The 27,518-nt window shown below is 40.6% G+C and overlaps 3 protein-coding genes across 7 annotated transcripts in view; 1 reads left to right on the top strand and 2 right to left on the bottom strand.

The window, feature by feature from the left end:
* Positions 1-183: 183 nt before the first annotated feature.
* Positions 184-6,444, bottom strand: cbx1b (chromobox homolog 1b (HP1 beta homolog Drosophila)). Of its 2 annotated transcripts, XM_067575426.1 has the most exons (6): positions 6,242-6,441; positions 4,453-4,535; positions 3,930-4,104; positions 3,538-3,691; positions 1,361-1,455; positions 184-1,214 (listed from the first exon to the last, which is right to left on the bottom strand). In XM_067575426.1, the coding sequence occupies exons 2-6, from the start codon at positions 4,505-4,507 to the stop codon at positions 1,073-1,075; spliced, it is 621 nt and encodes a 206-aa protein (XP_067431527.1). In that variant the 5' UTR covers positions 4,508-4,535; positions 6,242-6,441; the 3' UTR covers positions 184-1,072. The 2 variants fall into 2 exon arrangements, with proteins under 2 accessions (XP_067431527.1, XP_067431528.1); XM_067575427.1 differs by lacking the exon at positions 4,453-4,535 and having other exon boundaries at positions 6,242-6,444.
* Positions 6,445-7,479: 1,035 nt separating this feature from the next.
* On the top strand, positions 7,480-16,590 carry snx11 (sorting nexin 11). 2 transcript variants are annotated; one of them, XM_067575415.1, is made up of 7 exons: positions 7,480-7,666; positions 9,395-9,434; positions 9,993-10,079; positions 11,795-11,895; positions 12,735-12,830; positions 12,991-13,215; positions 13,410-16,590. In XM_067575415.1, the coding sequence occupies exons 2-7, from the start codon at positions 9,411-9,413 to the stop codon at positions 14,704-14,706; spliced, it is 1,830 nt and encodes a 609-aa protein (XP_067431516.1). In that variant the 5' UTR covers positions 7,480-7,666; positions 9,395-9,410; the 3' UTR covers positions 14,707-16,590. The 2 variants fall into 2 exon arrangements, with proteins under 2 accessions (XP_067431516.1, XP_067431517.1); XM_067575416.1 differs by having other exon boundaries at positions 9,400-9,434.
* A 578-nt stretch (positions 16,591-17,168) lies between these two features.
* The window catches only part of skap1 (src kinase associated phosphoprotein 1), a 32,380-nt gene continuing 22,030 nt past the window's right edge, over positions 17,169-27,518 (bottom strand). For 2 of the 3 annotated variants that reach the window (XM_067575418.1, XM_067575417.1), the window contains exons 10-13: positions 26,265-26,318; positions 26,004-26,113; positions 17,866-17,969; positions 17,169-17,470 (exon numbers count right to left, since the gene is read on the bottom strand). In XM_067575418.1, coding sequence (XP_067431519.1) covers positions 17,877-17,969; positions 26,004-26,113; positions 26,265-26,318 — 257 coding nt within the window. In that variant the 3' untranslated portion in view covers positions 17,169-17,470; positions 17,866-17,876. The remainder of the gene's footprint in view (positions 17,471-17,865; positions 17,970-26,003; positions 26,114-26,264; positions 26,319-27,518) is intronic. The other variant, XM_067575419.1, reaches the window with a different exon arrangement.

Consider the following 27,518-nt stretch of genomic DNA (forward strand, 5'->3'; position numbering starts at 1 on the left):
AATTTGTCTTTTCTCTTAAAAAAATGACTCAAATCGATTATCAAAATAGTTGATTAATCGCTGCAGCTCTACAATAATTTTTGTAACTCACTTCTTGGAAAGGTCCTGCAGGAGTGAGAGGAACCAGAACCAAAAGGTAACGATCCTGTTACATTAAAAGTGACACCAGCGTGAAACAGCACGGTAACAAAAAGTGGTTTATTCTCCAAAACCGACAAGCAAGACATGAAAAACACTACGAAGATTACCAAGGACCAAATTAACCACTGAAAAGGGTTCATAACTGTACAACAAACAAGTCCTAAGGAAATATCTAAGATGAACACAGTTTTGCCCTCAAAAGCACCAATGTCCCAAGTTAAAAAAAAAAGAAGAGAAGAAGAAGAATTATGGCACACTGATGAAAATAAAAACATCACCAAGCTGATACGATGTCATAGCAAGATGATCAATCACTGCATCGAATGTAAACAAGAAGATGATACCGAAGTAGAGTCGAGCAACTCTTACAGGTGCAGTGTGAAGGATTTAGTGGCGTCTAGAGAATCTACGGCGGCCGAAAAACGCAAAATCTAGAGCCAGTGTTTGTCTGTTCTGGGCTACCGTAGCAACATGGCGGGCTCCATGGAAGACAATCCGCTCCCTCTGTAGATGTAAAGGGCTCGTTCTAAGGTAACAAAAACACAGTCATTCTTATTTTCAGGTGATTATACACTAATTAAAACATATTTATAATACTCCGTTTCTGCCGAGTCCGCTCCGCTAGACGCCGCTAAATTCTACGTACTGCACCTTTAAGACATGACTGAAAATGTAACACTGACGTTTCTGTTGGGCTGTGTCTCGTTAGGCAAACCTGAAGCGTATATATACATTTAGATTATATCCAGATAAAAGCAGAATCAAATGAAGTGACACTACACTAAAAGACGAATGAGTCCGATGGCGTCTTGCTTGTCTCTGCCCTCATCATCACCCTCGCCCCCCCCCCCTCCCCCCCAGACCCCTCTGTCCAAAGTACAATGAAGTTCAAAACTACAGTTTTTTTTCCTCTCTTTTCCTTTGCCCTGTGTTAGTTTTTGTCATCCTTTTTCTCATCCTCAGTCGGGTACGAGTGCCAAGTAAGTCGCTCCTCATAGAACGAGATGACCACCTGCGGACACTTGACGTTGGCCTCCTTCGCCGGGACCAGGTCAGCCTCGTCAGAATTTTTCCTGTTAAAACAAACAAACAAATTCAACAGACTTGCATTTGATGCAGACAAATATTTAATGACGCATTTTAATTCCCGAACATCTGGGGGGTAATTAAGTTCCACCAGCTGCCACGCAGTTATTGTGCAATACGACGGCGTACGAACCATTTCATGAGGAACATGAGTTCTCCCGTCGAATCTGTGGCGCCGATAATCCTTTCTGGATCCAGACCTCGAGCGAAGCCTCTTAGCTTCTCTGTCTGAGGATCAAAGAACGAAACACTACTTCAGTCAAGCACAGAACATAACGTCAGCATGACACTAACTACCTATTTAAAGGTCACTATGTTTATTTATATGAGATGAGACGAACGGGCTCATCAACACGGGGACACTGCTGCTGTGAAAACATGAAATATTTAGGACATATTGAAGTTGTGGATCCACATGGCGATACATATGTTTTCTGTGTGAAGCTGCCTGCAGAAATCTATAAATTCTAAATGCTAATCAGTAAAAAAGGAAACAGGAGTAAGATTTGCAAGTCTACATTAATCCCTGATGAGACAGATTTCTCACTTCACAGCTCTTTATTGTCACTTTTAAAAAATAATATTCATTTAATCCATCTTATTTCTTCTAGAGCTGCAATGATTAGTCGATCGACAAAGTTAATCAGCAACTATTTTGATCATCTATTAACCATTTGAGTCATTTTTTAAAGCAAAAATATCTGTTTGGATGAAGAATTTGCTGCTTTTTCTTGTCTTACATGATAGTAAATGTAATATTTTGGGGATTTTAGACTTCTGCTCAGAAAAAAAACACTCTAAAAATGATCATTAGTTGCAGCCTTTCTTTCTTCTTCTGCATATTTGTACAATATTTTACACTTAAATATTGTTTCAACATGATCATACTTGTAAGTTTTATATTTTTGTGTCAGCAGTTTAAAACACTAAAGCATCACGTTTCTTATGCGATGAGTTGAGGATAATGAGTGAAGTCTGCAGAAAGTCCACATGAGGCTAAAAACAAGACCAGTGAAGAAACGTGGATTCAACCTGAGACCTCATAGAAATGTGGAGGTGGAGCCTGAAATCACCAAAACAGCTGTTTTATGTTCTATCATTCTGTCCTTGCAATATTTTAAAACAGCTCTGCAAACAAAAAGATGCAAAAAAAAATGCTTCTATCTTGCTGTGTAGATGAAATAATGTTTTTACTCTAAACTTTCTTTTGCTCTTCTATAGTTAAAGGACTCAAACAGCAAAGCAAAGAAAAGCTTCACAAAGTTTAACAGTTTTACATATTCTGAGACTTTTTTGATTCACACTGTTGTCAAAACTACTTTAATTATATTTCCACAATGTTTACTGGATTAAAAACACAGACAGTTATTTGCTAATTTACGTGTTGGTGGTCAGGAGTCATTATGGTGCGTTCAAGTGCAACTCTTCATCAGTGCTCGTTCGTCGCGGTTTGGAGACTCTGTGTGTGTTTCAGGGCTCTTAGAATAATACGACATCTGGCAATTACTCAAATTGAACTCAGTATTCTGTCTAAGGAGTTTAAGACTAAGACATGGGATTCAAAAGCCGATATTTGTCGTTATCGTTGCCAAATCAATCGTCAATAAGTCCTTTAGTGTAACATCTTCTCGTGCTGAAACAATTTAATAGAACTAATATTATAAACTCATCATATCACGAAATACGACACTGCAACTTTCTGGTCTAACGAGATTAAAGTTGATAACATCATCAATTGTTTTCACCCGGTAGATTATTATTATTATGACGTCAGTGTTTTGAGATGTGAGAGCAGCAGAGGTGAGTCTGTGTCCGTTGGAAGGAGGGAGGTTCTGTTTGCTTATCGCTGCAGAGACGCCAAGGCGCCGATTTACAGACTGTGTAAACATGGCGAAATACTTTCTGAGTTTTTGCTTATTAAGTCTCAAATTACCACTGAAGTATTTTCACTTTATCTTCTGTTTATTATCAAGTGGGTTTTACTTTCCATCTTATGTATATTTACATGTTTTTTTACGTTTTTTTTTTATGTGAAGCACTTGGTGAATGTACTTTATTTTATTGCAAAGCACTTTGAGCTGCATTTTTTTTGTATGAAAGGTGCTACACAAATAAAGTTATCATTATTATTATTATTATTATTATTAAAAAACATTGACGCTGCTCTCTGCACAGAAGAACAAGAATCCTTTTCATCCCTTCACAGCGACAGAAGACAGATGCTGTTATTCAGCCTACTGTTTTTGTATCCTAACCAAACAAATACCAGTAAGACTCACCGACCACTTCCAGAACAGAACTGGGACTTACTTCGTCTTTCTTCTTCTTTGATTTACTGTCATCTCCTTCTGCTTCTCCGGCCGCCTTCCTCTTTCCCTCCTGTGCTGATTTCTGGGACTGCAGAAATTCTGCAATCAAGTCCGGACAGTCCAAGTTGTCCTCTGGCTCCCACGTGTTATCTTCACTGTCGACATAAGTACATTAAAAATACAGTTTTTATGTAATTTAATCTGTTAAATATGCCTGTATCTCTTTTCTCGGTTATAATTTTAATGCACTCTTTGATTTGGGGGACTGTGTGAATAGAAAAATGATAAGAAAAGAGACAGAATGGAACCAGAATAATCCATAACACACCAAGTATTTATTATACACGCAAAGACATGTATTATATATAATATCTATTCCCCAAAAACACTCACTCAGAGAAGCCTTTCCACTTGAGAAGGTACTCTACTCTCCCTTTCACAACCCGCCGATTCAGGACCTTTTCCACTACGTATTCTTCCTCCTCCTCCTCTTCCTCTGCTACATCTTCTGGCTTCTTTTCCTTCTTCGGCTCAGGCGAAGTCATTTTGGTCTCTGCCGGGTTAGACGCTGGAGGAAAGAGCAGATAGTTACTGATCCTGAAGACGATCGGTCTTTTAATTGCTGCTGAGCCTTCAATCTGAAAAAACGCTTATTGCCTGCAAGCGTTAAAATTCATTGACATGGTTAAAAGATCATTTTCACATGTGTTTTGGGAAAGGTTTTTACTTTATCTGGTTCACAATTAGATGGGAAACCAGTCTGCTGAGTGTCGTTTTAAATGGGTCACAAACATTTATGGTGCCATGTAGTAGACACACATCAGTATATTCATTCCTCGACTCTTGACACACACCTTACCGCACAAGGACAAGTGATACAGAGAAATTTATGTTAGAAAGTAATGATGTATAAAACCTTCTGTAACAGTGGGACCATCGTTAGGGGGTTCTGTAGTCAGGCTCATACTCATCAGGTAGACCTGGGGACCAGCAGGTTCTCTGGTCAACGTCAAGATTGTTGCATGATGGAAGCGAGCGGGAGTCAATGTGGTAGAGAGGAGAAAACAGCATTGGAATTTGAGATTTATTGATTTATTGAAAAGACACATGGGTGACAATGTGAGCCAATGGAGATTACCAGCAGTAGATATTTGATACACTTGGTTATGTTGATAACTTTATAGCCCATCGTATAATGTTTCTGTCCCAGTTATAGATTTATATTTTAAAAAGACTGCCTAATCTGCATTGCCTAAAGTTACCCATGTACCATCACTCAGTGGTGGAAGAAATATTCAGATCTTTTACTTAAGTAAAAGTATGTAAAAATACTCCAATACAAGTAAGTCCTGCATGAAAAATCCTACTACAGTAAAAGTACATAAGTATTATGAACTTGATGTAAAGTATTGCAGTAAAAGTAGTGGTTTGGTCCCTCTGACTGATATATTATTATATATGACATCATTAGATTATTAATAGTGAAGCATCAGTGTTAGAGCAGCATGTTACTGTTGTAGCTGCTGGAGGTGGAGCTAGTTTCAACTACTTTATATACAGTTAGTTAGTTTAGTCCAGTGGTTCCCAACCTAGGGGTCGGGCCCCTCCAAAGGGTCAGCAGATAAATCTGAGGGGTCGTGAGATGATTAATGGGAGAGGAAAGAAGAAAAAACAAAGTTCTGATACACAAATCTGTTTTCAGTTTTTGGACTTTTTTTCTAATCTTTTTTTTTTGGATCATTTGAACATTTATTGAAATGAAAGCATGTGAGAAGTTTAGAGGGAAAAATCACTATTTGGTGGAGCTGTTAACAACTCATAGACATGTGAAATGTGACCCCGACTACACACTGCTTTTTGTAAGACGTCAAAAGCCAAAAAGGTTGGAAACCACTGGTTTCATCTTTAACAATGTGTTGTATTTTAAAAGCTTGTTATATTATCCATTGTGTCACATCTTCAGCTGAAAAGTAACTAAAGCTGTTAAATAAATGTAGTGGAGTAGAAAGTACAATATTTCCCTCTGAAATAGTGGAGTGGAAGTATAAAGTAGCATCACATGGAAATACTCAAGTAAAGTACAAGTGGGGGGAGGGGGGGTTACAAGTGTATTTTATTTGGAGTACAAAAATATGGGCCTAACTAAAATGCATCATTGTTAACCTTTAACAACAGAATTGCACGTCAGCTACCTGCATATTTGTCACTTTATTCATTGATAATAAAGCAGAGGCAGACAGAGCAGGTATTTATGGCCGTGCCAGTTACTGCCAGCATCAACAACACCTGGCGGCAGCGTACAGCATGTATCATTAACATTAGTGTGGAGATGCTAGAATAAAGCCAGGCTTACACACACTTTAAATTAGCATTGTCGTAGTGTAAAATGCCCTCTGCATGCTCAATTTAGAGATTTTACTAATATATATTTTTTGCTGCTCCTATCAGCTAGCGAAAAAAAGAAAACACACGACAAAGGCTCGAAACGAAGAGACTCAGCTAGCTGCTGTCTCCTCCATATTGCTTTCCCGTTAGCTCACTAATATAACACACTGTCGGTTATAATGATTATTTACGGTCACACATAATGTGTCGGCTAACAACAACTGGTTTTTCATTCTCATTGAAACGATGCACGTTAACCTCACAGCTAGCTAACGTCACCGAAACAGCACGTTTGGAGGGAAGGCAAAGATTAAACTCACCGATGACTAACTGCTTTTAAAAGCTCCACCCGAACTGAAATAAAACGACACCTTTGCCTCGTTAAATACACGCTAACAACGTCGGTGTTTGTGTCGGTTTTGTTGTCAAAATACAGACAAAGCCGCTAGCTTGACTACAGCGAAATGTGTCGTTTCCGCCCCTTCGTCTGGTATGAGAGAAGAGGGAGAAAAAAAAAGTCCGCCGGAGCGGGACGATGGCGCAGCTTCGCAGATCTCAAAGCGGGTGGATGTTACTCACCAGCGTCACAGCAGCCAATCATGGTGCGCGCGTGTGATGTGTAGATCTGTGACTGCGGGCCGTGCGCAAAGGAGGACTGGACCAATGAAACGCCTCTCACTTTCTGCATGATATGTGTACGTTAAATAAACAAATCAAATACATTTATCTAAATCAGTGTGGGTTTTTTTTCTTATTTTTTCCATTAATTAAAAAAAACACTCAATTTCAAAATATCTTTATTAATGATGAAGTACATTTTAAAGGGTACACAAGCCCATAAAATAAATTGTTATATTATCCATTATATTATTTTCATCTGAAAAGCAACTAAAGCTGTCAAATAAATATAGTGGAGAAGAAAGTACAATATTTCCCTCTGAAATGTAGGGGAGTGGAAGTATAAATATATAAATATTATTATTTATTAGTTAATTGAGCTATTAGGAAGGGGTAAGACCATGTAAGTGTATATTTCCTCCTACTTCTTTTCGGGCATGTAATATTTATTTATGTTGTTCATGAGAATTTGTTTATTGAGAGTTCGCAGTATATGTCTACCATTCATTTTATTTGTTATTCTTGTTTTGTTTTTGTGTCTTTTACTTATTTGTTACATGTTCGAAATAAACATAAACAGTACAAGATGCAGTACTTGAGTAAATGTAGTGGTTTGGTCTTTGGGTTTTTTTTCTTTATCCCCCTGTTGTTGTTGTTGTTTTTTTATCGCTATTTTGTTTTCTTTAATGAGATTTTTTTAATATTTATATAAGTCTTTATTGTACATTTACTCACACATGTACTCACTGTACATTTATTTTTGTCATTTCTACCACTGGAAATGACAAAAATAAAAATAATCATCATAAGTCAAAATTATGAGATAACAAGTCAAAAATTACTACTTTCTAATTAATTTAAATAAGCATTTTTTTGTTTATTTTTTGGATATTTGCCCCGCCTTCCTTTACGCTTGCGCGCACACTACCGGAAGCATACGTCACCGTGTGACGTAACGTCGCTGCTTGTGTGACTTGCGAAATGGAGATAGGAGCCGCTCGGGAAAACAAGCCTCTGGACTGGAGGACTTTGGACTCAAATAAAGCAGAAACGTCGACAAGCGGGACGACATCAACAACGACAGCCGGCTGGATACTTCCTCAGAAGCTAACACACACTTCGTGAAAGTAAGTAAAGCCAGCACGTCGACTGGATGTTAGCTTTTAGCTAATGTTTCCTGCTCATAAGTCTCATCACTCAGGCCAGAACACTAATCAACCGTTAAACAGCCGTTAGTGGTTTTTGAGTCTTGACACAACGTTATCAGTACTTTAGGTGGAGCTTTTAAAGATGCTTTTTCTCTTTATATTATTTTGTATTGACACAGTGTCAGAAGACTTTTAATTTACACTAACAATCAGGTGTTACATTATGTTTCTTCCTGACTGTTATTTTTAAAACTCAAACAGATTCAAGTCCTTTCAACTAAAACACAGCATAACATTTTGTTTGATGGATAATAAATAAGTTGTTACAAGTGTCAGTAACTGTGGTTATAAGTGATGAAAGTTAGTTTCTCTTTCTTTATAACTTAGAGCTCTAACAATTAACTTAGTCGATTAATGATTAGTTGCCAACTATTAAATTAATTGACAACTATTTTGATTATCGATTTAATCGTTTTGAGTCATTTTTTAAGAGTAAAATTTTCAAATTCTTAGCCCAGCTTCTTAAAATGTGAATATTTTATGGTTTCGTTAGTCATTTATGACAATAAACTGAATATTTTTGGGTTGTGACTGTTTTGGACAAAAGACATTTGATTACATCTTGTGCTTTGGGAAACAGTACATCATTAGTTGCAGCACTAATTGTTCACTTTCTGTTTGAAACCCATGCAGGACTGCACCTATAGATTAGTTTCATTATCAATTCATCTGTCGATTAGGCTATTTTCTCAGATTTATGGTTTGGTCCATAAAATGTCAGAAAATGTCAAACACTGTTTCCCAAAGCTTAAGATGTTGTCCTCAAATGTATATATTTATTGACAACTATTTTGACAATCGATTATTAATTTAAGGGAAGGGAAAATGCAACATCTTGTTCACTGTATTTCATTATAAACTAAATATCTTTGGTTTTTAGACTGTTGGCTGGACAAAATAAGCGATTTGAAGGCATCACCTCTGTGATTTTTTCCCCCTCTGTTTTCTGACGTTTTATAGTAGACAATTGATCATTAGGAGTCATTCTCAAATTCTCTGGTTCCAGCTTCTCAAACGTGAATATTGTCTGGTTTCTATGATAGTAAACTGAATATCTTTAAGTTATTGACTGTTGACAAAACAAGACATTTGAGGACATTGTCTTGGACTTTGGGAGACAGTGATCAACATATTTCACCATTTTCTGGTATTTTATAGACCAAACAGAGACATAATGACCGATAATGAAACTAACCGTTACTTGCACCCCTGTTTTACAGACAAACCAAGCGTCAGATTCCCTGAAAAACCACTACGACTATTGTTTAACACAGTGGCATGTCATTACAATTACCACTTCTCTATCTCAGAGGGGAAGCACCGGCAGATAAATACATTGTACTCAGCTTACAATAGATAATACTGGTTTAAATGAGTCCTGGTCTACCAGCTGGACAGTATTTGGCTGTTCAATAGGCTGCTACTTCAGGATTGGCTCTTCAACTGGCTCTCAAGAGTCTTAAATATTTTGCTCTTTTGAGTGGTGAAGACACAAACTCTGCTGCGAGAGTGACTCAGTTGATTTCAGCTTCTCTTTTAAAGGATGAGTCATCAGCTCAGGACATCATCATCATAACAGTTGTGAGAGCGTTTTATCCTGATTAACTGAATGATTTCCTCTCATTGATTTCTCCTCTCTGTGTGCAGTGCAGCACTCGGTAGGATGATCAGCAATCAAGAAGAAGATGTAAGTAACCTCCTGTTGCCCTTTTTTTTGTTTTCTTCTTCCTCTTCTAAATTTCACACCAAGATTCATTTCTTCTGAGTTAGTGAAACCTAAAAAGAAAACCAAGCAGCGATACACCTCCTCCTTTTTTTAAACGTCTCATCTTTTATGTGCAATACGGCACCTGCCCAACAATGTGCAATATAATGTATTTTTCTCTTTCATTTTATTATATTTATCTCTCATTTTATTATACACTATAATTTGAACTGAAGCTCAAAGAAGCCAAATTTCACGGCCTTCAACGTTGCTGGGCATGTGACAATAAAACCTCTTGAATCTCTTGAAAGTACCACAGAACAAATGCCAAAGAACAATTCGTCCATTGATGTGTTTAAAAAGCGTATGAGGAACTTGGCCTCAGTGTAGAGGAGGCATGTGTCGTGTCTTCACAGTAATCTAGATCTCAATCTGTTAGAGACACTACAGCAGTATATATATATATATATATTTATTTTTTTTTCTATTTTAAAGACTTGTGAAACTGCTTTTCTTTGTTTGTTTGTTTCTGCCCTTCAGGAGTTTGTTGCAGTGCGGGTTCAGGATCCCCGCATTCAGAACGAAGGCTCATGGAATTCATATGTGGATTTTAAGATTTTCTTACATGTAAGTATTAAAAGCTTCTTAACAGTGAGAACTTTGACTCGTCTTTGTGGTTTGTGGCTTTGAAAAGTTGCCTTCCTGTCGAATCTTTGTTGATACTTAAAGAGTTTCCTGCCAGACAAGAATTACCTGTCATTTTAAACCAGTGTAGCAGTTTTTGACATTAATCCAAACCAAATGTAGGTTTCTACTAATCTTTTACTACAAAGTCATTAGAAGTCAACATCACATCGTCTGGAGCTTCAGATAACACGTGTTTGATAAGAGTTTTGAGACATTTGTCAATCTCAGCTGAACTGAACCCAACCATTTGTGAGAGCGGAGTTTCCTTCTTTACATTGTGTTTGGACAGGAGTTGATGTTGTCGTCGTCTTGGCAGCTGTCTGTGTTTAAGAACGCTGTGTCAGCAGTTAAGGCTCCATGCTTACACGGATGTGCGGGTGTTGACTCATGGAATTGGGAGGACGTCATGTGACCTCACATGATCTAATGTCATTTTGTTGAGTCGTGGTTGCTTTGCTTTGGTAAATGTGAGATATAGAAAAAACTGGCAGTGTTGACAGTTTGATCCATTCTTTAGTATCTTCTAGTTATTTCTGCACAAACACTTTCTAGCAAATCATTTCTTCTGTTCCCAGCATTCATTTAAACTTTTGTGCACATTTTTTGAAACGCGTAATTATGGGGATACACACAATAATACAATAATGATTCGCACAGTTTCATTTAAAGCTCCTCCAAAACAGACAGGGCATGCCTGAATTTAATTAAATTAACACAGTTAAAAGGTAAAGGTTTCCTGTTTATAGTTTATCATTTTTATTTTTCTTGACATTCCAACCATCTCTAATTACTGTGGCTTCAAGTGAAACAGGAGGGGAGTCACAGCGGAGAAAATACGCCTCTGAGGACTTTTCTCCTCTAATGGAATTCACTTTAATGACATGGAAACTTACCAACACAGCTTGTAATTGATTCTGGGTCGTCAGAAGGTAGTCGCTTGTTATGCAAACATCAATGGACTCTGTGACACATTACTGGAACAAATCTGACATGTGACGATGTGTTAGTTCTGCTGTTAGATCAGCAACAGTTGAACAACTGGAGCGTGAATCATCCCAGTCACAAAAATAAATTTAACATTTTGTAAAATTAAGTAGAATGGTTTTGTGTTATTCTGTACTTTTCTTATTGTTAACAAATCCCATGAAAAGAACAAAACCATCAACGCGTCCGTCTCTCAACACTTTCCTACCTCGCCTTTAGCACTCAGCCTGAGCTCATTGGTTCCTACGTCTTTTTAAAAAATGGGTCACAAACATATAATTAAAAAGTCTCTTCCTGAAACAGCTGGGAAATGTAGTTTTTAGCGAATGTTACTCAAACAGGAGGACTATTTTCAGCTGTGGATTAACACACATTTGTTGCTCTAGTGAGTGTTTCTGGCAGCAGGACGGTGTCTGTGTGGGGTTGAACCAAAATCTGTGTTCATACTGATGAAGGAATGTGTGTCTTATTGATGTGTTTTTAACAGTTTTTGGACAAAAACGCAGCTACAGCACAGAGGAATAAGATATATCAGGCGTTTGGATACACAGAGAACATTTGTCAGCAGGAGGTTTTGGTCTTTTGATGGGATTTAACATCAGCTCGTTGGTTTTGTCTGTGCATTGCAGTAGTATAAACTATAATACACACCTTTTTGTTTCCATTCCCAGACCAACAGTAAGGCCTTCACAGCCAAGACGTCCTGTGTGCGGCGGCGCTACAGTGAGTTTGTCTGGCTCAAGAAGAAGCTGCAGAAGAACGCCGGTTTGGTGTAAGTAGACGTGAAGAGGAAGCAGCTCATCCCGGTTTAGTGCTCTTCCTGTCCGGGGTCGATAGCTGTGAGCATTTCAGTGGTGCGTCATCCGAGGCCCCCGGGGCCAGTTTTACATGACAGCCAAAAATGCTTTTTCATCAATGAAAACACTGATGACCCCACTGTTCCCCACACTACCTGCTCAGCACTAAAGGGCAGACAGACACAGTTAGCAACTCGCTGGCGAAGCATTTGGCAGCTAAAGAGCCAGATGTGTTTCTGGTGGAGACCAAAACAGAGATAAAAGGGGAGTGAATACTGGATTTAGATTCATCATGGCCAGAATCATGACTCCAAATGAATGTTGGACTGTGTCTGCTGGATGTGTAAATGGGCAACTGTTGCAAAAACAGTCACTATATGAACTTTATAATGTGATAATATGTCAATATTGTGTTTACAGCTTGTTCCACTGACCTGAAGTGACCAAAAAAAGCTGGTTGATGGAAATATTCAGAAAATTATACATCTTGTTGATGCCAGTAACTGTTTATTTTAACCTCCATATTTAGTGTTTATAAGCAACATATAAACAGTTAATAAACAGCCTGTAACACAGTATAATGTAGTTGTTTATATTAATAAACAGATACAAGTGTTTAGTAATGTACTCCTCCTGTGTTATAAAGAGCTTCCACCAGGTTACTCTTAACATAGATTTATCTCAGTGCCGTCGGTCCTCTCCAAGGTTTTTCCATCACCTACATGGCACATCTGTAACATAATTCATTTAGCAAAGATGCTGTAAACTACAAAGATGGAGAATAAACCCTTTTTGCTTGTTTTCATCCCTCCAGGCCCGTCCCAGACCTTCCAGGAAAATCCTTATTCTCCTTTAGCAATGAGGACTTCCTGGAGAGGAGAAGGAAAGGACTTCAGACCTTCTTGGACAAGTCAGTTCTTGTTCTTTTCTTTGTTTTGTTCTTCATGAGAACAAAAAATCAGATTAGATATTATCTGTTAATCTGCTGTAAACATTTATTGTGTGTAACTTAATGATAAAATCTTTTGTTGACATTAATCTTGAGTGTATGTTTCTGTACCATACCACAGAGTGGTGAACATGACGGTGTGTCTGTCAGACAGCCAGCTCCACCTCTTCCTGCAGACCCAGCTGCCGGTCGGTCACATCCAGGACTGCGTGCAGGGCCACACTCCCTACTCGGTGACGGACGCAATCCTCACCTACGCCTCGTCCAATCGGGGCTTGGCTCAGGCTCAGGAGGACGACTCCATCAAGGAGCCGAGTCTGACTGTTTCTTATGAGTCGATGGAGAGGTACGAGGCAGGGATGTGAACTACTGATACAGAACTAATGACGTGGAAAAAACCTTTTTACTGTTTAGATTTATTCATGCCCCTCATATGGACCAGAACTTTGTAAATATAGAATTAACTTCCTGTTCTTTTGAAATTGAATGTTGCTGTTTCTTTCCAGTAAAACTAAATGTTTTCTCTTCCTCGCTCCACAGCCCAGCTCCTCATCAACCTTGCCTACAAAATGAAGACACCCACAGCCCCGAGCTGTTGTCATGCGGTGACTCTGACCCTCTCGACGGTTTACTGGAGCTCCATGATAGAGACACAGCTGAGTTGCAGCACAAGGAGAAATCCTCTATAAGGGTCCTCCAGAAGCTCAACCATCTAGAGGCCGTGGTTGAGGACTGCGACCCGACAGAGGTGACTTTTTTTCTGGGCGACAGACAGGATGACGAAACACCTGAGAGTCTGAGCCTTGGAGAACGGACTCAGCAGAGGAGCTGTCAAATTCAGACTCCAGTGGAGGTGCACTCGCCCATGGGGACTGGCTTCGAGGAGAACTGTGCGGTGGACGGCGTGCTCGAGGAGGAGCGTACAGTCAGCGAGGAGAGGTCAGATACAATAGAAGAGACGGTTTCTCATCCAGACACGACGGAGAAGACAAATATAGAAAATGTCAGCTGTGAGTTTCCAGAAAAATGTGTGAATTCTGTTGCGGTTTTAGATTTTACAGACTCAAAGGAACAGAGTGTAGATCACCTCACCGCATCTCAGGAGGACACTCTGGAGGACGTCTGCCCTGAAAAGCAGGTTTTAGAAAATCACGCCATCCCTGAGGTCAGCAGTGTCACTGATGGTCACGTTACAGAGGTCACCTGTCCCGAGGAGCCTGACAAACCAGACGAGCGAGACAAAGAGAATAGTGATGAACTGCTGAGCGGAGAGGAGACAGCACTTCAGTCAGAAATCCATGAAGTGAATCACAATGAGCTCAGTGTCCCCGAGGTCGACTGCGGTGACGCCGTTCAACAGATGGACGAAAAGCAAGCTCAGCAGGAAGTGGATGTGGATGGAAGCAGGACTAAAGAGGACAGCGACGAGGACAGCCGGTCGCTGCCGTCCTCCAACGAGAGCATCGTCAAGGTCAGCGATGAAGAAAGCATCTGTGACGAGACGGAAGCGGCGAACGACTACATGAAGACTTCTCCTGAGGAGGTCGCTCACTGGTCGGAAGTTGAGGCTTGCAGCAGGAACATTTTGGACCTACAGATGAACGGCTGCTCTGAGGAGAAAGACCTGCAATACATGGCCGACATCAGGGACTTGAGCAACTCTTTGGACGTCGGCTCAAATGTATCTGGCGGAGATTTGGCCGAAAACAGCGACTTCAGCATCTTGGAGACCAGCCGTGTTCCCGAATTAGCTGACAGTAGGTGCGCGGAGCAGGAAACCCTGTCCTCGCTGTCTTTGGATGCCTCAGAGGAGACTCACGAGGTGGAGGTGCATTAGTTTAACAGCTGAATGGCACCTTCAAGTCTCTACACAGCTCTCACTGAGCCGCAGCAATGGATCATGGGAGTTATTCTCTGCCAAAGACACATTCGATCATACGCATATAAACATATAAACTGGGTGTCGTGTTCCTGAAAATCTGCTCATTACGTCTTTAAAAATGTAGACGATCCGCTCCGTTAGAGTCCCATCACTGAAACTTATGTTGTCGGTATAACGTTTAAAAAAAAAAAAACAGTGTATATCTTATTTTAAATTTAAAACCTTCATATACACTCAGGTACAGTAAATATTGGCACTGTTTTTCCAACATCTAAGTTCTAGATGATGATTTGCTTTTTATGAACAGCAGAGGGTGCCCAAGCTCACAAAAACACACATGCATCTTTGATTTAGGGTTTTTCTGACCAGATCGAAAGGTTTTGTTGTCGTATAAACAGATCAAATTAATATCTGTGAGTTACATTTTAAGTCAAATGTGCTCTGAAATGTAGTCATGTTAGTTTGTGGAGATAACGAAACATCCGAGAGACAAATTATGACAGAAATATACATTTAAATGAAGTCACACACATGTGAAACATGAAAATCAAGGTATTATTTCAGTCAACATCTGTGTCCTACTGAATCCTCAGAATGTGAGCTGAGAAAAGCTGTTCAACCTCTGTTCAACAGAAAAACATGTCTTGTTCAAACCTGTTAATGACGCCAAGCATAATTTATAGCAGACATGTCACGACTTTGTCTACAGATAAAAACAAGAAAAGGTTACATATGACATGTATGAAAGGAAGGATACAGGAAGTGGCGACGCTCCGCTGAGGCGACTGATGAAGTTGGTTTAACTGTCCCAGTCGGTCAGTCAGGGACGGACTTTGGCGTTTTTAGTGCTGGAACATTAAACCAGTTTAGTTTTTGGACTGAGAGCAGACCGACACTCCGTGAGTTCACCTCTTCGCACGCAATGCTCTCAACATGTACGTGCAGATTATGTTTTACAGGCAGCAGAGTCGACCTGATATTTATTTATTAACTGACGGTGGATCAGAGAAGGAAAAGAATAAAACGTTTTAGCTCCACAAAGCACAAAAAAACTAATAAACGGGCCTGTTTTTGATATTTCGTGTCATATTGAACGATTAATAATAGTTAACACTTGGGAAGCCCCCTTTCAGCCCCGAGAGCCTGATGACACTCTGAAACTGTTTACAGAGGAAACATGATTCACACCTTCACGGTGACGTCACAGTTCACACATTACGCTCCGTCATTGTCAGGTGGTTTGAGTCAGGTACTGGTTTCCTTTTTTAGGATACAACACTGCCTCTTATAACCTTTACAGCTGGTTAAAGTGAGCGTAAGTTATTTTAAAACGTTAAATCACAGCCTACATGAAAATAGACTCACATGGTTTAAATGATCAGCCTTAATTCAACCAGTCTGAACTCTGACTGACTGTTTTCACACTACTGCTGTTTGTGCTTCTAATCGGTTCTGTTTCATTAAAAAAAAAAAAGGGACCCAGAGTTTATAGAGCTGTTTCACATAGAAATGAGCTGACGTTGTTATTTTGTGTGATTTAGTTTTTGATTGTTATTGATCGTCAGTGTTTCAGTCATTTTAAACTGTCACAGCCATGAGACGCAGCAGGTCGATCATCAGTTCCGGGTTTTATTTTGTTTATACACTGTAAATGTAGTTTGTCAAAGTTGAGTTGCTTTTAAAAAGTTTTTTTTTTTTAAAAGCCGCCTCTTTATAAGGACATCTCTATTTTATAACGTGGATCTAACGAGGGGACTGATAACCTGAGTGACTGCGTCTGTGTAATTATATAAAATATAGTCTGGTTTTATTTCAAATAAAAACTGTTTTTCTTCGTTACTGCGACACTTGTGAGTGATTATTTCTGTGGTTTCAAGCTTATAATGTCGTCTCACCCAACAGATCTCAGGTTTAAAGATGACATATTGGAGCAATGCTGCCTCCTAGTGGCTGTAAGTCAAACCTGTTTAATAACCAAACTGATCAGGTAGTAAATTGTATTTATATTTTCAGATTTCTGTTAAACTCCTGACACTGTGTAGTCTGGAATATTTTACATATTAATCATCTGTTGACTTTTCCTAAATATGTCAATACTGAAAAACTCTTGACTGAGAGAAATATCATCAATCCACATATTGATAATTTTATTCTAATCTTTAATAGTGAATTGATACATGTTATCAATCTACAATGATTAATTAATTTGCACTGAGGCTGCAGCTACTTTCATTATTAATTATTCTGTTTAATTCCTGATTTCTGCTTCATTATTAATCATTTGGTCAATAAAATGTCAGAAAATCCTGGAAAACACTCATTAAAAATTCCAACAATCCAAAATTTGAAAGATATTGAAGTTATACTGATATAAAACAGATATCAGATCAGAAAATATTCACATTTGAGAAACCAGAGAATGTTTTATAGTTTTTATTAATTATTTAAATGATTAATCAATCATCAGACTTCTCATTAGAAACAGTTCATTTCCAGTTGATTGATCCATTGACTAATCATTTGAGCTCTAGTTTGAACATGAATATAGTTTGAAAGCACATAATAATAGTTTTATAGTGTACGTTAAAGAGTTTGTACTGCAGCACATTTACATGAAATAAAATTTACCGTCTTATGACGGAGAATAATTTCCAAATTACAAAAGATTGTCTGACGCGTCTGTCGGTGGAATTCATGGCTGGACGTGTCGGCAGCGGCTCTGTAGAAGAAGAAGAAGAAGAAGAAAGAAAAAAAAAAACACTATCAGGCAAACGCTCATTAATAATTCAGTGTTCATTTTAAGCTGCGCCTATCTAACGGTATTAGGGAATCATTTTCTTAAATAGGACAACTGACGCTGTAATCACGCTTTTGTTGCACATATTTATTCTCACCCATTGCACCGTTCAGATTGTTTTATGCAGTACTTCTTCCAGCCAGCAGATGCCATAAACGGCAGGTCAACGGGCTGAATATACCTCAATGGCAGTCTGGATGAGCACCAGGGGGACTGTTTCTGTGTATTAGGGCCACAATAATGGTCCATAATGCTGATGATAAGAGAGAGAGAGAGAGAGAGAGAGAGAGAGAGAGAGAGAGCGCTGCCTTCGGTACCTGTTGGGAGCTCAGAGGATGTAGGCCGGGTGCAGGAAGTCCTTGGGGACGATACCCACGGTGCCGTTCAGCTCGCCGACCCACCAGCCGTGAATGTTGTACTCCTGCAGCCAAAATTTTAAAAAAATAAAGAACAGTGAGTCTCCAAAAAGGCGTCAAAGAGCGAGTGAACGAAGCAGGTGCACAGTTTTATCTCATATTATTAAGACAGTGACAGAAAATCCTTCTCCACTAAAAAAAACAAAAAAACACATCAGGCTAAAATCGTTCTTGTGTTGTATAAACTCAACAACATGAACAATATTCTGCTGAACATCAGGTGCTTTAGCCTCGAGGTTTTCATTCAAAGATTAGGGGGAAAAAGGTAAACAAGACTATTGAGACAGCGACTGTCTAAAATAAAACGTCTTTTTTTTTTTTTTTTATTGCTCAAAAAGCCATAAGCACCACCTGGCCGAGTTCTCCCAGACTAATTAGAGCGAGACTTCATTTCTGTTCTGTGATTAAAAAAAGAAAGAAACAGGATCAGTCGTCCGTGTGTAAAAGAAAATATTATGCTGGGTGTCGTTCACAGATGAAACGCAACGAAAGAAAGTCTTGAAAGAAACAACTGAGTTTTATTTAAATTTAAACTGAATATGTTATTAGGAATCACTTTGGATTTTTTGTAACTTCTGGTGGATATTTGCTATAATTTTGGGTAATTTATTGACTAAATTAAAGGGTTGTAGATATATCTGTATTATGCAACAATTTGAAACGTTTCAATCAATTAAATTCATGACTAGAAATAAAATGAAGGTGTTTCTCATCATTGAAACACAACATGTGAATAAATAAAACAATAAAATCTGTTTTTTACTGAAACTAACAGAGAGCTAAAGAAGAAGAAATTATAATTTAGACAAAAATCTGTCCTTTAAAACCTTTAAATAAAGGTTTAATTTAAGGTTTATATGTGTTTAATTATTGTTAAGTTGCTTTTTTATAATTTATATTTGTTTTACACTTTTTGTAAATATCAAAATGAATTGATGTGTATTAATCAGAATCAAAATCACTGTTAAATTATTATCCTTCAAACACAGTTAAATCTAAAAATAATCAACATAACTGTCAGTGAAAATATTTTCATAGTTGAAGCCTTAAAGAATTAAAAATAAAAGAGATTTTCCAGATTTATAAAACACATTTTGCAAATTTCAGGTTTTCTTTTAGTGTTTCAGTTTCCTCACAGAAAACTGGAGTTAAGAAAAAATATATTTAATTCATTTGTTCAAGTCCTTTAATGCGTTTTAGGAACAAGAGTCACATCAACCATCATATGATCATCTGATCGCAGCAGTTGGGCTCTAACGAGATCTGTACTGGATCAATATTTGGCCAAAGACCAGAGGGGAGTTAAAGCCCAGCAGAGGAACAGAGGAGGCACCAGCCGGCCGTCGTTTTCCCGCCCTGATGGAACGGAGAGCCTGGACACTCATCTCTCCCCTCCGGCAGATTGAGAATGGCTGCGTGAACGTTTTATCTCCGCGGCGCAGAGGAGAAGATGAAACGCTCGACTACACACGCGAGCACATATGACAGACGTGTGAGCAACATGTAAGCAGTCACACACACACATATATATAAAAGTTTTCCCCCATTGATGACAGACACCAGATGGCTCTAGATGTGCTTTAGATCAGAAGTTCTTACAGGTTCTAGCTGTAAAAACACACATTCATCCTGCGCGACAAACGGTGTTTTGTCAAAGTGTTTCGGCCTATCGTTGCAGACCTGACACTTCTCTCCAGACCAGAGGAATGAGAGGCAGGCCTGCGGCTAATGAGCGCTCTCTCTGGACAGCGAGTAAACGATGGATGACTGGGACAGTGATAAACCGCAAGACTTAAGTGTTCTTACAGCACAAACAGGTACCCACAATAAGCAGATTGTCCATCCAGGCCTCATCGTCCCCCCCCCCCCCTGCTGCGAGCCTCGCTGACAGCTCTGACTGGGATGTTCCAGTACATTTTGGCTCTCTGACAACCTCTGACTGACAATTCAATGTGTGTTTGAGCTCATAACAATGGGGGAGGGGGGGAAAGTTCAGTCCAAAATGGTCTTTTTATGCTCCTCATAAGGCCAGAGAGAGGGGAAAAGCCCGGCTCTGGTACCCATATCGAGAGAACGTGAAACAGAGGAGGAGGAAAAAAAAAAAGGGGGGGGTGGGGGGACAGACGGACGGGAGGGGGGCAAAGGCATCGGAGAGAGGAAACGAAACAGTTTTTCTCTCCCTTGGGGGCGTTGCAGCACTATTCCACCAACCGTAGTGACAGAGTTTTATTTATCTCCGCGGCCCATCTGTGCAGTCGGTCTCAAATTCTCCCCGAGAAAAGGTCTTTTGGATTATCAGCAGCGCCCGCCATTTTAATACAACTGCTACATCACAGAGTGGGTGCCAATGGCGGTGGAAGTCTGTCAGGCGTGCAGAGTCCATCTTCCTCATACTTGAAATGGGTTCATCCAGAGTACACCTGCTGTAATAGGGACATTCCAGGAGGCGTGGAGAGTAAATTACCCAAATGACAAAAACTATGCAAACTCCTCAATGTCCTCTTCCTTCTGTTTGTTTCCCTCTTTCTTTTTTTTTTGTCTTTTCAGTTAATTTTTTTTGTGTTCTTTTGCATCTTAAAGTCTGAAAATTACAAGGTTTTAGGGGGGTAAGAGGAGGTTTTAGCTCATTGTGTCTGTGTGAATGAATGTTAAATCTCTCCAAAATGCTCTGAGGTGAGAAGAATCAAGCGTCCGTGAGCGGTTGAGTCGGGGTAACGGTCTGGTTGTATCTTATTAGGACGTTGTCAGGGGATACGGCGTGAGAGGTGACACATGTCAGCCCCTGTGTTTGCTGCAACCTGGATGCAGATCAAATTGACTCAGTGTGGGAGCAAGAGGGAGGAAAAAAAAAAAGAGAAAAGGGGGGGCCAAACAGCGCCGTGTCGTGGCGGCTGCGGCACGTTGACTCGTTGACCTCCCGGTGACTCCTCCGCCGAGAGAGGGGAGAATGAGCGTGGGCGGGGCTGGCACTGAGAGTGGGTTGCTATGACAACACCTGCAGTGTACCGGCGCAATCGTTTATTTACCACTCAGGGGGCTGGCTAATGGTGGCATCCTGATAGGCCCATCGCTCATGTTCCCCGACCGGAGGACGGATTGACAGCTACCCGAGCCTGAAGCGAGGGAGAAGGTGAGTCGAGGTTGGCTGGATGCGGCGAATGACAACGGGCGAGGCAGGTGTCGTGTCACGCCGCCGCCGCCGCCGCTGTATAACTAAAATAAAACACAGATTTGATATCTCGCTCTTCAAGGAAAATGCACCTTTTTGTGTGAAAATGTGAAATTCTGTCCTTCCTCTTTTTCCTTTTCTCATCTTATTCTCACATATAACACACACACTCGCAGATGAAACACACACACACACGGATACACACACACAATCCCAAATGCATACAAACTAGGGGGAGTGCTAATAAGCCTGACACATGAGGCATCTTTCCTCGGCCACCAGCTGACTGAGGCAGGCCTTGGGCGTGATGGAGCGCAGGAAGTCTCTCATTGCCCTGCTGCTGAACCCGCCGCCTGGGTGTTACAATCTCTCCCTTCCTCCCTCCCTCCCTCCTTCCTTCCCTCCCTCCTCATCTCCAACCCCCCCCCCCCCCCCACCTCCCTCCTTTTCTTCCTATTCCTCTCTTTCCATCTCTCCTGTAGCAGCTTTTCCACTTGCATCCTCTGTTGTTGTTTTTTTCTTTTTTGTCGTTTTCTCCTCTACATAGACTCATCAGATACACTGCAGCTCTCTGCAGTTGTTCCATCACTGGTCACCCTAACAAAGAAACATGGACACCTCTGCCAGAGAGAAAACCATCATCTGTAACCCGCAAATCAGGTTAGCGAGCCCTCCTCGCCGCTCGCACAGGTACATCCCCAATGTCCTGCTAATACCTGAAGCTGCGGAGGGAGAAAATTTTTTATTTTCAGAGCTACCGTACGAAGATTGTGCCAAAAAAAATCTTGTCGAAACTCATCCAGAAATATGGATGATAATTCTGCACAAGCAGAGATCGAAATGGCTACTTAGTGTCCATTTTTTTCCAAGTGGGCTTTTAATTAAATCAGTGAATTGGCTTCAAATTGGAAACATGACAGAGCATGAGAACGTTTGAAAATATCTCAGGGACGATGAGATTTAATAAAAAGAAAACCTACTCGCTCCTTTCTAATGCACGCCTGGGATTACAGATAGCTCCTTAACTTAATAGCAATTTAAAGTGGATTTGTGTATGCCACTGAGTGTCTGTAATGATGGCTGTTTACGCCGCCCCTCATTTATAATAATTAAGCAGAATAGATTGGGGGTGGGTTGCTCGGACGCGGTTCTGGGCTATTGGCTTGGGCTGAATAATGACCTACTGTAGTTGACCGGGGGATGACCGCTGCCTCCTGCATGACCCCAAACCCCAGACTCACCCCCTGCTACTTTGGGTGGTAAATAGGATGTCTTGCCTGTCTATAGCGTCTTGGTGTCTATGGCCACAATAGCAGCTAGGGGTCTTTAAATGGGTGTGTGACAGAGAAAAGGAGAAAAGAGAGGGGGGGACAGGGTTCACACAAAAGAATAAAGGGATCCCCCCTCTTTGTCTCTCTTGCTTGACTTTTCCCATCTGATTGTTTGCCCACTTTTCCTTTTCTTCAGCTGCATTCAGTCGATGTGACCTGTGGGCAGTCGGCCAAACCGGCTTGTAAAACAGAGAATAAGCCTGTTATGACCCTAAATAAAGTCTGTCACAGGTAGCAGGATTGAATATGACATAACCTTTAAACATGTGGTGAGCTTTTTTAATTTATTCCTATTTTTAATCTCAACATTTGTGTTTTTATTTTAGTGTAAATCACAGCAAGTGAATCTATAACGCTGTAAATCAGCTTTCTGTGTTTGTATGAGTTGTCATTTAATAAAAACCGTCCTTGTTAAAACAGCTGGAAACCACCACAAGGTGTCAGTGGTGTCCACGTTCTCGTTGTCTGTAACAAGCAGCTGCAGCTGAACACTTTGGCCAAATGTTGGGAGACGCAGCGGATTGGCTGGCCCGTCTCCCCCTCTCTGGGTTTTGGTTGGACGGCGCATGGAGGAAGAGAGTCGAGCAGGACGACGGAGGGGAAGAGGGGAGAGGTGGCAGCGGCGCTTGCCAGAGTTTTAAGGACCCTGGATGGGTTTGTGCCATAAATCTCTTCCCACTCCATCCCGCCGTTCTCCATGAGTGCCTGTGGGAATACAGGAATGTGACAGCTGACCTGTAGAGCCCACATCTTTTGATTCTGGATACATAAATTAAAAGGCAAGAATGCAGGACAACCTTATGGTTTAGTGAGGGACATGGCCGGCATTACACATGTCAGGGAGAGGTGAAACACATTGTAAATCCTATAACAAATATGCCTTCGCATGTTACGGCCTATGATGGAGTTTAGATCTTGATGCGGCGGGAAATTGTGAAACATCTCAACAATTTAAATCGCGTTAAAAGATCTGAGGGTGTGATATTGCAAAAAACGGAGCTCCCCGGTATTTGTCATCACACACTAAAATGTCAGTGGAAAAGCCATAATGCGCATTAGAAAAATGCAAGCTCTCAGGAATGAAATGCCAGAGCAAAAATCACAAGATGGATTTCACGGTGCGTTTCTATCTCATGTATCAGAGCGCCGAGCATCGCCATCGAGCTCTGTGTGGAAGGGAAGTTAGGCATCGCTGAAACCGGCGGCAGAGGCGCGCTACGAGATTAACTCTCTCGAACTAATGGGATTCACATGAGTTGTGAGGTTCCTAATTTATTTACTTTGTCAGTGATACACAGATACACACACACACACACACGCAGCAACACACAAGGGGGGAAAAAAAAAACACAAATACAGTAAAAATGCCCCCACTTTACAGTAAGTGAGAGATCAATAATGATGGATGACGGCCTTTTATACAATCGGCATGTTCTCCTCAGTTCACAGCCATATGACACCACGCCTGTGGCTATCCCATTCTGCACTTCAGCAGTCAATCACATCCCAGCTTTAAAAATAACAGTTTGTTAGCACCATTGATTTAGCACTTAGAGCGTGTCCTTATTACGTTGTAATTATGGTCAGTGTTGACATAACAGCACAGACAACCAGGCCTCCCACCCTCTAAGAGAATTTATGGGCCCTGGTTTTATTACGGCCATTTCATGTGTCTGGGTCCCCAGTTAAGCGACAGACTTGAGTTCTAGCCAAGGGCCCGTATTTCACTCATCGAGGTCAGGGTTCTCAGGAATCCCCCGTAAAACTGAACGCCAGCGGGGCCCGCGTGTACACACACAGAAGACGCAGGGAAGCCCTCCCCAAGGGCTCATTAAAATAAATAGCCGATTACAGGCTATAATCCAAATAATGCTATTCATGAGGGAAATGTGATGCTATTAGGACGCAAAACGGGACACGGGTGGAGTCGTCGCGTCGTCACACGAAACCAAACATTCGGAAGCAGTCCGGAGATCACTTTTTTAAATAATTTACGAGCAGACCCTCACTTTAAATCCATTAGAGGATAGTTAGAATACTCTCTTGTAGTCTGTCACTATGTTATGACTTCAGCATACAGCTTGACAAAACAAGACTAATCTGTGTCATTACGATTGTGAGATTCTACGACGACGTCTCGCTTCCAACCTGGACTTTTCTTGCTTTTAAGGTCTCCATCGAGGCGGTAATCCAATCCATACAGTGAAAAGTGATACGGCAGGCAGGGCTGAGGCTGTTTGAGGCCGATCTGTAGCACAGAGCCAGGTCCTCTTTGTTTCACCCCCCCCCCTCATCCCAAGTGTGGTGCCTTTGTCATCCTTGTGTGAAAAATGGACATGGCTGTTTTGACATTTTCCCCTATCAACCAGCACACACAGACGGAGAAGGCTGGCATCTCATTAATCTGGTACTGCCAAGAGAACCTCAATTAAAGGTCCATCTTCTGTGAAGAGCATCTTTCACCTGTGACCTAATCTGCTGTTTGGAACAAAAGATTCCTTCAACACAAACAGATACTGTTTATTTCTCCATCTCAACCTCAAGCTTGATTTATTCAGTTTAATATAAAAGTAAGAACTAATTGTTTATGTACAAAAGCGGCCTGAAAATAAAATATTACAAATGATTAAAATTCAGTAGCTTCATTTTATTTATTAACCATTCAAAGCCATCTGTGATTAAAAATGCGAGAAAACATCATTTCTTGATCTCTACCACATAATTACTAACAAAAAAAAGAAAAAAAAGCTGAACATACTGTATTGTCTTCCTCCCTCTGCTCTTCACATAATTTATTCCAAACACAGAACATGATGATTCAATTTCAAATCGACCAATAGCAACAGTCTGGGAACAAGTCCCTGTACGCAGCAGAGTAAAAGTGCCCCAAATTACAAGCCCTTGATTTCGAGTAGGCTGGTTTTTTCACTAGTAGATACTCTGCATGTAACTACGAGATGGCCATAAAACACGAGGAAATAGATTGAGGGAAAAAGAGCTGAGATGCAGGATGGCTTCACCTGCAGTTTATGTCAAACAGAAAAGGAAGAGCTTCGCATGGCTGCCTACTCAATTAACCCCTGTGATAGAGGCTTCATAATGAACAACAGCACCATTACCCAGCACCCCGAATGGCACTTCACCCTAGTGGCCCGCCAATAGACAACGCCACTGTCGGTGCTTCTCTGCTGCATCAGGGACACGAGTGCTCACTGACGGAGGAATTTAGATGTTGGGGATATCAGCGTGTTCGGGAAGTAAACGAGGACAAAGTGATTACCGGAGCTGATGTTGTTTAACCCTTAAATAATTACCCCTTTTTACACTTCTACATCACATTTTGCTCATTTTAAACTACTGTAATTGCTCCTGTAATTGTGTTTACGAGTCAAGGGTGTGATCTGGGAAACGGCTCCCATTAGAGATGAACTGGAGAGCAGAAATGTAACAGAAGTGTTGAGACGTGTGTCTGGAAATCAACGAGAGAAGTTTAAATAACCTCTCGGATTATTCTCTTTTGTGCAGATGTCGATGCTGACCTTGCTAATGATGTAGATGAGATCTCCTCTCTGGAAGGCCAGCTCGTCCGGCTCGTCGGCCTGGCAATCCCATAAACCCTGGTAGTAGTTAGCATAATCTGATGACCAAGCTGGGAGGAAACGAAGAGCACAAATTAAATAAAAGAACGAGACGATGTTCTTTTCTCACGTCTCAGACAAACGAGCCGATTGCTGTGAGCTCTTGGGTTGAAAATTGGGATTTGTTCATTATTAGTAGGAGAAGTGTAATAAGGTTCTGACCTGGTTTGTTGTTCATCTCGCTGCTGTCATCTGTCGGATCTGGAAAATCCTCTTCTAGACAAACAAAACACATCAAACACAACAAAATTACATTAGAGACAGAACATTTATCTTTGTCCTACTTAACTTTTATGAGCAGGAAGCTTTTTTTTTAACTAGATATCTGACATTTTCATTTTTTTCATTTGACAGGGAAAAAGCAGCCAAACACTGATAAGGAACATTACCTGCTGCGAGCCTGATTCATAAAGACAAATATTCAAATATAATGACAGAACAAAATAGAGGAATGAAATGAATCTGGAGCCAGTGTCTGATGTGTCTCTCCACGTGACGCAAAATGATAATTACTCTTTTACCAGAATGGACTGGATGAGGATCAATTTGTTCTAATTAATCAGAGTCACATGCAGGAAGAAGTTGAGGAAAGAAGAGAAGGAAAAGAGGCTGGTCGTTAAAGGCGCGCAGAGGCGGACGTGTCATTGACTGCGGGGCGTGGCACCCGGTGGTCTGAGATGTGACACAGTGATATGCCTCCCCTCGGTCTCCCACATCCATCCTTAACACTAGCGGGCTGACAGCAACCCAGCAACACTATCCACCTTCCAGCACAACCTGCGCCTCTGCTTCCAGGAAGAGCAGGAAGGAACACACACACACACACACACACACACAGTATATCCACATGCATACAGTATGTCAGATCATGTTTGTGTTTGGATGCAGAAAGTTTCATCGGCATCGACAATTTGAGCGATGTTTCAAGCACAAAATTACTCATATTTTTCTTTAAACTGCTAAATCTTTTATAAATCTATTAATTATGCATAAGTAAAGCTTCTCTTAAAAACATTTAAATGCAGCATATTGTTATGACACTAAAAGAAGGTTAAAAAAAAAAGATTTTAATTTTGTTTGCAAAGGATCCAAACATTTGTTCAGCATTCTTCAACTGCTGTAAAGAAGAGCATCCTTCAGTTGAGAGGCCACCGCTATGGGCCAACGGTTTCTATATCAAAGTGATTTAATTTTCCAGTCAATAAAATCAGTCATCAGCACCAGAGCCAATACCTCCATCGCTCTGCATTCTGCCTGAGCCGCGTTCGGACTGTTGCTCCGACAAAAAACGGAGCGAGCTCATCACCTGGAAGAAGATGATGCTTCGATCTTATTCAGCATTTCCTTGCTAGGAAGATGTAGCTGATTTTGTACAAATCTTAATATTTGGTTACCAACTTTTAGGAAAATTATCTT

The sequence above is a fragment of the Thunnus thynnus genome, chromosome 20 (assembly GCF_963924715.1).
Source record: "Thunnus thynnus chromosome 20, fThuThy2.1, whole genome shotgun sequence".
In the NCBI taxonomy this organism is placed as follows: Eukaryota; Metazoa; Chordata; class Actinopteri; order Scombriformes; family Scombridae; genus Thunnus; species Thunnus thynnus.

Excerpts from the sequence above, each read along its gene's own strand:
- cbx1b (XM_067575426.1), bottom strand. The coding sequence starts at position 4,507 with ATGAGTATGAGCCTGACTACAGAACCCCCTAACGATGGTCCCACTGTT. Across the intron at positions 1,456-3,537 it reads CAAAGAAGAAGAAAGACGAA|ACAGAGAAGCTAAGAGGCTT; the intron begins GTAAGTCCCAGT and ends TTTGATCCTCAG. Across the intron at positions 1,215-1,360 it reads CTCATGTTCCTCATGAAATG|GAAAAATTCTGACGAGGCTG; the intron begins GTTCGTACGCCG and ends TTGTTTTAACAG.
- snx11 (XM_067575415.1), top strand. The coding sequence starts at position 9,411 with ATGATCAGCAATCAAGAAGAAGAT. Across the intron at positions 9,435-9,992 it reads TCAGCAATCAAGAAGAAGAT|GAGTTTGTTGCAGTGCGGGT; the intron begins GTAAGTAACCTC and ends TCTGCCCTTCAG. Across the intron at positions 11,896-12,734 it reads CAGAAGAACGCCGGTTTGGT|GCCCGTCCCAGACCTTCCAG; the intron begins GTAAGTAGACGT and ends TCATCCCTCCAG.